At 38.5% G+C, this 10,340-nt stretch overlaps 1 protein-coding gene across 1 annotated transcript; it reads left to right on the top strand.

Moving 5' to 3' along the window:
- Positions 1-564: 564 nt before the first annotated feature.
- Positions 565-5,953, top strand: LYZ (lysozyme). Its single transcript, XM_012788714.2, has 4 exons — positions 565-759; positions 2,377-2,541; positions 4,546-4,624; positions 5,156-5,953. The coding sequence occupies exons 1-4, from the start codon at positions 624-626 to the stop codon at positions 5,220-5,222; spliced, it is 447 nt and encodes a 148-aa protein (XP_012644168.2). The 5' UTR covers positions 565-623; the 3' UTR covers positions 5,223-5,953.
- Positions 5,954-10,340: the final 4,387 nt, after the last annotated feature.

The following is a 10,340-nucleotide window of genomic DNA, read 5'->3' as shown; positions in this document are numbered from 1 at the left end:
CACATGAGACTTATTTATAGTAGTAAAACATTGACTTATGACAAAAAATTTACACAGTAACAAAAAATGTCTAGAATAGGAAACTGGCTGAGCAACATGGTGTCATGCTATGTACTCATTAAGACGACAGGCCCATGTGTCATGTTCATTTCATGGAAAAGTGTATATAAAATAATTTTAAGTGAAAAAATTCATACAAAATTGAATGCACACGACAGGATTTCATGAAAATTAATGTTAGTCAACACCACACAGACCATTTCAAGCTGACAAAATAGTTATTTTTTTTCTTCATAGTTGCTCAAATTCATAATGAAATAGAAGAAAGTTGGTGTCTAAGAAGCAGTGCTACTTCCCCCTTCTCCTGAGCCAAGTCTTTAAACAATGTCATTTCATTATTTTCCTGTAGGGTAAAATACAGGAAATCAGCATATCTCTCTTCAAACATAAAAAAAAAACACAAAAAACCCTTTTGAAGTCAGTGGATCAATAAAAAGTTCCTGCTTTCCACACAGCTCAAAGGGTGGAGCCCCCAAACCACAAGGGGAAGAAGGAAGTTAAAAGATGTTAAATACTGGGGCCGGCTACCCTGGTCAGGCTGGCTGTCTGGCTGCGCAGTCAACATGAAGGCTCTCCTCCTTCTGGGGCTCGTCCTCCTGTCCGGCACAGTCCAGGGCAAAATCTATGAAAGGTGTGAGTTGGCCAGAACCATGAAAAGCCAGGGAATGGATGGCTACAGAGGAATTAGCCTGGCAAACTGTAAGTCTGCGCACTCCTTCATACTTCCAGAGAGTTAGCCAAGTGTCGAACAGACAATATGAGAGAAGGAATAGTAAGAAGGGGCTCTGAGTGAAGAGACGTTTTTATTTCTTTGTGGGTTTGTGCACAAATGGTTACAGACATCAGTTTAGTCCTTTATTATCAGAGATACCAGATGAAGGCATGAGGGCACGGCAGGGGAAAATTCTATGCTACTCTAAGTAAAACAGGACCTATTGTACTGTTCTAGTGCCACTAAGTCTGCCCACTGCCTCGGACCCCAGGGCACACACAGGCTGACTGAAAGATGCCTTTGAGGACCTGGCAGAGCGCCATCAGAGTCCTTGGGACTTAACTCCAGTCATTTCTCATTTAAAACTTGAGCTCTGAGAGCCTAGAGTGATGCAGCATTTTTCTCTTTTTAGATTCTCATGCCATGACATGGGATTTTTAACAGAAAAGTTTTTAAAAATTACGTTGAATTCCCCATATGGGGGCAGTAGGAACCAATGTCCCCTCATTCATCAATGTTTATATAAGGATCCCTGAAAGGCAGCATGAAATGTTTTATTATTTTTATTCACTCTAATAATTTAACAATTTTTCATTTTCCTCAAGATGGGCCATTCAAGCATAATTCAAGATGGGCCATTAGGAAAAGTTACTTTATAGTTTCATCCATATTCGTTGATGTAATCACTGTACTTTTCAGATTGACTTTAAACATTTCCCCTGAATAACTATTTTTGAATGAATAAGTCAATAGATGAAATCCCAGAACAGTCGTTCCTATTCTAAAACTCTTTTTTTTTTTTTTTTTGAGACAGAGTCTCACTCTGTTGCCCAGGCTAGAGTGCCATGGCATCAGCCTAGCTCACAGCAACCTCAAATTCCTGGGCTCAAGGGATCCTCCTGCCTCAGCCTCCCGAGTAGCTGGGACTACAGGCATGCACCACCATGCCCAGCTAATTTTTTCCATATATTTTTAGTTGTTCAGCTAATTTCTTTCTATTTTTAGTAGAGATGGGGTCTCGCTCTTGCTCAGGCTGGTTTTGAACTCCTGACCTTGAGCGATCCTCCGGCCTCAGCCTCCCAGAGTGCTAGGATTATAGGCCTGAGCCACCGTGCCTGGCCCCTATTTTATAATTCCTGTTTTCAAGATTCTAACTTGATATCCAAATTTGCCATTTGGTATTGTAAGAAAATTTCTCTCTCACAGAAAATCCTTGGTTTTTTTCCTAATAAAAAGCATTTTTCTAGCAGCTTACTTATCTGTTATGAATTTACAAAATCCACTCAGTAGCTCAGTTAGTTTTTTCTATTCTAGGCTGAATGTTGTCTGAGGGAAGGGTAAATGCAATGGAAGAAATGGCTGTTTTAATATTTTTTAAAGGACCTTATATTGTTTGTTTAGTATTATAAAATGATTTGCATGACAAAAGGACTGTCTTATGGGCCCTTTTACACTAAAGGTGTTAAAAAATTTTAAAGTTAAATACATCTTTATACTTATAAAGTAAGTCAGTAAAATAGAAATAGCTAAATAGACCTGATTTTGGTATACAGCATTACATCATTTAGTGTTACTGTTTATTACTAAAAATATGTTCTTTTCAGGGATGTGTTTGGCCAGATGGGAGAGTAGTTATAACACACGAGCTACAAACTACAATCCGGGAGACCGAAGCACTGATTATGGGATATTTCAGATCAACAGCCGCTATTGGTGTAATGATGGCAAAACCCCAAGAGCAGTTAATGCCTGTGGTATATCCTGCAATGGTAAGACAAGATAGTATCCAAGTGATGGCATAGGACCTATCTGGTTATATCTATAAGAATAGGGATCCAATGTAAATGAAAAAGCCTGGAAGGGTTCATCAGGGACCTAGAAAAACTCCATCTCAACTTCTAGAAAGCCATTATAATTCCCTAAGTAAGAAACTAAAGAGGTATCATAAAAGTTTAGTGTTTTTTTTAATATATAAAAGTTTCTGGAATGACATTTATTATAAATGTCCTTACTGATGCTTTGTCCAGAACAATGTCCACCCATTCACTTTGGGAAGGTTTAGGGATAATTTGGTTGCATGGTCCTTTTTCAATTGTTTCACTTTTTATTATGAAAGATTCCAAATATAAAGAAAATTAGAGACATTAGTATAATAAAATGGCTGTATGTCCATCATACACTTTTTTTTTTTTTTTTTTGAGACAGAGTCTCGCTTTGTTGCCCAGGCTAGAGTGAGTGCCATGGCGTCAGCCTAGCTCACAGCAACCTCAAACTCCTGGGCTCAAGCAATCCTGCTGCCTCAGCCTCCCAAGTAGCTGGGACTACAGGCATACACCACCATGCCCGGCTAATTTTTTCTATATATAATAATTGGCCAATTAATTTCTTTCTATTTATAGTAGAGACAGGGGTCTCACTCTTGCTCAGGCTGGTTGCGAACTCCTGACCTCAAGCAATCCACCCGTCTCAGCCTCCCAGAGTGCTAGGATTCCAGGCGTGAGCCACCACGCCTGGCCTCCATCATACACTTTTATATTTGTTAACATTTTGCCAGAGTTGCTTCTTCTAGATATTTTTTTTTTTTTTTGCTCAGAGATTTTTAAGTGAATTGGAAACATTATGACATTTCATTTCTAAACTTTTTAGTTTGGATCTCCAAAAAATATAGTTCCTAAATAATCACTGTCACAACTAACAAATTAACTTATGGATTTGTTTATTTGGGGTGAAACAAATATTTTATTGAACTCCTATAAAAACAGAAATAACATGTGAAATCTTTAGAGCAAAAAATATTGCATGAATATTGTAAACTTGACATTATTAAATTTCTAAATATTAAAATTCCCAATAGAGAAGATTAATCTTAGAATATTCTTTTTAAAAGTCAATTAAATTTTATAATATTTTATACTATATAATAATCTGTGGTCATTAAAGAAAAATTAGAAAACACAAATAAGAAAAAATAGTACCCATAATCTTATTACCCAGAGATTTTATGACCACTGGTAAATTTTGGTATATACTTCCAGAATGTATATCAATCATGTATATGAAAGGTAAGTTATATCATGCACAAATGTACCCACATAAAAACATGTAAGCAATGTATATTGTTACAAAAATTAAATTGTATTATATGTACTGCTTTACAATTTTCTTATCGCACAAAATTATTTCCATTTCAGCAAATACAAATCTGTTATCATTTTCAAAGAATGAATAGAATTCTAATATGTGAATATTCTATAATTTACTGATCCAACTATTACTATTAAGTATATAAGTTGTTCCATTTTTACCTTTTACAAATTGCTATGAACAGCTTTTTAAATACTTTTTTGAGACAAGGTCTCTCTGTGTCTCCCAGGCTGGAGTGTAGATCAGAGCTCGCTATAACCTTGACACATCCTGGGCTCAAGCGAGCCTCTGGCCTCAGCCTCCAGGAAAAACAGAAATTACCCGGACAACTAAAAATAGAAAAAATCAGCAGGGCATGGCAGCATGTGCCTGTAGTCCCAGCTACTTAGGAGGCAGAGGCAGGAGGATTGCTTGAGCTCAGGAGTTTGAAGTTGCTGTGACCTAGGCTGACGCCATGGCACTCTAGCCTGGGCAACAGAGAGAAAAAAAAAAAAAGAAAGAAAGAAAAAGAAAAGAAAAGAATTTCTTAGCATTCTTTCCTCAGCTTAACAGAATGCAACTGGCTAAACCTAAACTTAAAATGAAATTTCTATGAAAGCTGTTTTCATTCCTTACCATCTCTCTTTCAGCTTTGCTGCAAGATGACATCACTCAAGCCATAAACTGTGCAAAGAGAGTTGTCAGGGATCCACAAGGCATTAGAGCATGGTATGTTTTAAGTGTTAAATGGGAAAATACTGTTGACATAAGCAGTGAGACTTTCAAAGACCAAAGTATGCTACTGAGAACTGAAAATTGCAGCTTTTGACTTGTGCTAACAATGTATTACCTAAATCCTTGAAGAAACAATTACCTTAACTAACTCAGAATCTTACTCTTTTACTATTCCTCAGTTTATTTTAAGGGATTTCTAGAGTCTTTGTGATTCTTCACATTTTACCAATTCCTTTTCATGTCCAGAGTTATTTTTAGGATAAGTTAATGTGGAATGTGCTTTGCAGGTACTGTTGTGCAGTGCACGTTACTCAACCCTCATGTTCAGCATTCTAGTGTGTTGAGGAGGCGTTAAGTAATTTCTATACATACCTTCATTTAATAAATAGCAATATGTGGGTCTATCTGTAGCCTGTATTTTCTCTCTCAACAAAATATTTTGTTTCCCCAAAGGGTTGGAAGTATGTATATTACAATGAAGATTTGTTTTAACCTTTTCACTGTTTGTTTTACCTTTCTCTACAGGGTGGCATGGAGAAATCGTTGTCAAAACCGAGATCTCACTGAGTATATTCGGGGTTGTGGAGTGTAACTGCGGAATTTTCCTTCTTCAGCTCACTTTGTCTCTTTTTCTTATTAACAGAGTGGTAGTTAAATGAAAGGCACACTGTCAGTTTCCTCTTCAAACAAATAACATTCTTTACAGAAGCAGGAGCAAAATATGGTCTTCCTTCTAAAAGGCTTAATGTTCACTAATGTGGTAATTATTTGATATTAAGCCTACAATATTTTTTAGTTTACAAATAGAACTAATGCTGGTGAAAATTTTGTCTAAAGCCTTGGTTATCAAGTACATCTTCAGTACATTCATTTCTTCTCAAAGAAATAACCCAGACTGAATCTTGAATGATACAAGTATTCCCCAATACCAGATAAAATTATAGCAAGAGACTTACCTTAGATTGCTCTTAGGCAAAATCCCAGCTGTGTGGGATCTGATGGCTTCACCTGTTCAGGCATCTCCCAAAATAGTAAAAATAACCACTCTTTGTTGGGCAGTATAAAATTTTTAAAGGAGCAGAATGCCAAATGGCTAAAAATGGAGACAACCTGAATTAAGAATTTTGTTTTCATAAGATGTATTTCTTACTAAACTGCTATTCCTTAATTTTATTAATTTGAGGATTCGTGCAGTATGACTAAATCAGAGGCAGTTGAGCTTACAAGTATTGAAATAACTGCTATTAATGACTAACCACAGGTATAAAATTATGCATGTTGTAAAAAAATACAAAAATTATCATTAAAAGGCTTTGCAATGCATTCTTTGTCTTTTTTTGTTTAGAACCATCTAGTGTGTCTGTAGAAAAATATATGTATTTGAAAAAAAGATTTGGCTCTCTTAATATCTACTGTGTCCTCCTCCAGCTGAATATTGTTAGAGAAAAACCCACAAGCATGCTGACAGGTCTCACTGTAAATTCATAACCACAAATATCAAATGGGCCCTCAAGTGTGCCTGGCCATCTTAGTCACTTCTCTGCAATCCTGTGTTGTTGTCCCTGATTCCAAAATAACTATTACTATATTTTACTTTTCCTCTTTTCTTTTCAAAGCCTGAACATCCACATCCAACCCTCTCCTCTGCCCACTCATCCTCTACCCTTTGCTGCTCTCAGCAGATAACCTGGCCTCATGTTACACTGAGAGAACACACGCAACTTCACACACAATTTCCCCCTCCGTGTCACCAAAACAGAAGTCACACCTTCCCATGGACCCATCCATCCTTGCTTCCCTTGTATTACCAGGATGAAGGGCCTCTGCTCCTGTCAACGGCAGTGTCAACACAGGCAGTCTCTAGCCCATCCCACTCACTACTCCAACTTAGGCTGAGTGTTTCCTGCAACCTGCGTTTCTACCTCTTCCCTGGGTCACCTCCATCATCCTACACTCTGCCATAATAACCTCCATATTACAAAGAATACTCCGCTGACCCTACCTAACCCTCCAACTACAATTTCATTCTCTGCTCCCTTTACAGCAAGACTTTTAGGAAAAGATGTCTGTACTCACCAACCCCTTGTCCTCACCTCCCATTCTCCTTTCGACTCTCTCTAATCTGGCTTCTATCCTCATCCAATTAAAATCATTCCCCCAGGATTTCTCCCATGATTCCTTAGTGCCAGTTCCAGTAATCACCTCTGTTCATCTCAGCAGCATTTGACAAAGTGAACCATTTCCTACTTCTAACAACCTTTCCCAGTTGCCTAATGGAAAAGGCACTGGCCTCCTAACAACCTTTCCTCCCTGGGCTTCTCATTTATAGCCTCCCGCACTGACTGCTCCTTCTCAGACCTTCTTGCTTTCTCTGCCTTTTTTTTTTTTTTAGACAGTCTCACTCTGCCTCCTCAGCTTCAGTGCTGTGGCACTGAAATTCCTGGGCTCAGGTGATCCTCCTGCCTCAGCCTCCTGAGTAGCTGGGATTATAGGCGCATGCCATCATGCCAGGCTAATTTTTCCTATTTTTAATAGAGATGGGGTCTCACTCTTGCTCAGCTGGTGTCCAACTCCTGAGCTCAAGCAATATTCCCACCTCAGCCTCCCAGACTGCTAGGATTACAGCCTTGAGCCACCTCTCCCAGCCTTTAATTTCTAAATGTGGGAGTGTTTCAGGGCTCAAGCCTATAACCATTTGATATACTACGTTATTTTGCTTATTTGTCTCTTCTCACCAAAATATAACTTCCAAAGAGACATAGTTTTATTCCACTTTTTTTTTTTTTTTTTGAGACAGAGTCTCACTTTCTTGCCTGGGCTAGAGTGCCATGGCATCAGCCTAGTTCATAGCAACCTCAAACTCCTGGGCTCAAGCAATCCTTCTGCCTCAGCCTCCCAAGTAGCTGGGACTACAGGCACACACCACCGTGCCTGGCTAATTTTTTCTATTTTTAGTTGTTTGGCTAATTTCTTTCTATTTATAGTAGAGACGGGGTTTGGTCCTGCGCAGGCTGGTCTTGAACCCTTGAGCTCAAGCAATCCTCCTGCCTTGGCCTCCCAGAATGCTAGGATTACAGGTGTGAGCCACTATGCCTGGCCTTTTTTCCACTTTTTAAAAACGCTGAAATAATTTCAATCTGCAAAAAATTTCAAGTACGGTACAAAGGCCTTTTATTTTTTTCTGAACTGTTTGAGAGTAAGATGCCAACACAGTACCCAATGACACTGAATATTTCAGTGTTTAATTCCTACAAAAACATTTTCCTACCTAACCTCAAAACAATTATCCAAATTAGAAAATTATTAATAACACCGATATATTACCACCAGCTAATCATCAGCTGCCACTCCATTTCATCAATTGTCCCAATAAGCCTTTTGCAACAAATAGATCTAATTCAGAATCATGTGGCGTATTTTATTTTCATGTTTTTAGTTGCCTCAATCTGGATCATTTCCTCAGTTGTTTTTTTCTTGACTTTTATGACCTTGACACCATTGAAGACCACAGACTGGTTATGTTTTAGAATATCCCTAAGGTTTTTCTGGTGTTCTCTTGATTTGATTAAGTTATGTGTCTTTGGCAGGAATACCACAGAAGTGATAGTCTTCTCATTGCACCCTTTTAGGTGGCATGAAGTTTTGATTTCTCCCACTACTGATGATGTGTACTTGGATCACTTGATTAAGTTGATGTCTGCAAGCTGTCTCCAACATCAAGTATTTGGGGGGAGGTACTTTGAGACTATTTCTGATTTTCAATTTATGTATTTAGTATGCCAATATGGACTCTTAGCTTCTGGTTTTTAAATTTAATTTAATTTAATTTTTTAAAGGCTTGTCAAGTGAAGCAGTGGGAGTGGAAAAGGAACAAAGGAATTTGTAACTGATTGTGATCAATTAGTTGTAAACACCACTGCACTTGGACCAACCACAGCTTCTGTTTTATATTTTAAATAATAATGAGTTATTCATTACTATCATTATTTTGATGTTCATATTGTCACTGATATGGCAAGTGAGCCCTTTCAAGCTGGCTTTTGTATCATTTTGACATGTTCCCATCATTCTTTGAGCACTTTCTTGTTTGCTGGCACAAGATATTCTTTTTTTTTTTTTTTTTTTCTGGCACAAGATAGTCTAAGGCTCACTTTGTTCTTTCCTTACTTCCAGAAATGGAATAGACATTTCTCCGTGGGACCCTGATTCCTCAAAGTGTACAAGTCTTTTTTTTTTTTCCTTTTGGCCATGCCAATCTTTTCTGTATCATTCTAATTTTAGTATATGTGCCACCAAAGCGAGCACATGTCTAATAGTCTTTTTTTTTTCTTTTGGCCAAGCTAATCTTTTCTGTATCGTTCTAAGTTTAGTTTATGTGCCATCAAAGCAAGCACATGTATAATAGTCTTTTTTTTTTTCTTTTGGCCGAGCTAGTCTTTTCTGTATCGTTCTAAGTTTAGTATATGTGCCATCAAAGCGAGCACATGTATAATAGTCTTTTTTTTTTTTTTGAGACAGAGTCTCACTGTTTTGCCTGAGCTAGAGTGCCATGGCGTCAGCCTAGCTCACAGCAACCTCAAACTCCTGGACTCAAGCAATCCTCCTGCCTCAACCTCCCGAGTAGCTGGGACTACAGGCACGTGCCACCATGCCCAGCTATTTTTTTTTCTATTTTTAGTTATTTGGCTAATTTCTTTCTATTATAGTAGAGATGGAGTCCCAGTCTTGCTCAGGCTGGTCTCGAACTCCTGAGCTCAAGCAATCTGCCCGCCTCGGCCTCCCAGAGTGCTAGGATTACAGGAGTGAGCCACTGCGCCCAGCCTATAATAGTCTTTTAAAAGCAAGATCTAGGGTGTCACGGTTCCCAGGCCAGAACAGAGCTAGAAGATACATATATTTATGCTATATTTAACTCTACATCTACTTATACTGAAAATCATGAGTTTATAGCAATAGCTTCAATTCCAATCCACACCATCAGGTTCATTGTAGTTTTCTCCTTTTCCATGTTTTAACTTCCTTCTCCTGACAGTGAGAAACTTGGCATCCCTTTTACTTAGTGTCCTTAAAATATATCTTTAGTACATTTATGTATTTGATGGCTTTGCTTGTAAGTAATCAATCTCCCATCACTGCCATGTAATAGATGCCCTCCACTCAGGCTCTGAGACCAAGTGGGTCCCCTCTACTCCTGGATGCCCTCTTTATCATGTTACATCTCTGACACACCAGGCTGAGCCACTGTCCTGTTAGGAAGGAGGGCAGACTAGATCATTTCTGTATTCCAAACACCTAGAACAGTGACTAGAACATGGTACATGCTCACAAAATATCAATTGATGGAACGAGTCTTTTGCTGATTATTTAGTACATTCTCTCCATGCTGAACGTTCTAAGGCTTTTCTTACTCTTGAAGGCCACATGATACCAGTACAGCAGCTTCTGGGATTCCAAGCCATGTCTTGTCCATATAAATGTAGCACAAAGAGCAGCCATTGGAGGGCAGCAGAGGGCCGCTACACAAGTGCAGCCTTAGGCTTCAAGATCCTTGGACCATTCTAACGTGAATAAACTCGGAAAGAATAGGAGTTTATTCATAGCAGGATACCCTGAGGTGTACAAAGAGTGGGTCAAGGTAGGGGAGAGAGACTTGAAGAGTGATAGTTGAGAAGCAGAGATGGAACACGTCTAAGAAGTTCCAGGAGAGCCC

This window comes from Microcebus murinus, chromosome 10 (genome assembly GCF_040939455.1).
Source record: "Microcebus murinus isolate Inina chromosome 10, M.murinus_Inina_mat1.0, whole genome shotgun sequence".
NCBI classification, from domain to species: domain Eukaryota; kingdom Metazoa; phylum Chordata; class Mammalia; order Primates; family Cheirogaleidae; genus Microcebus; species Microcebus murinus.
Note: the sequence above shows the minus strand (reverse complement) of the source record. Positions and strands in the feature narration are given on the sequence as shown.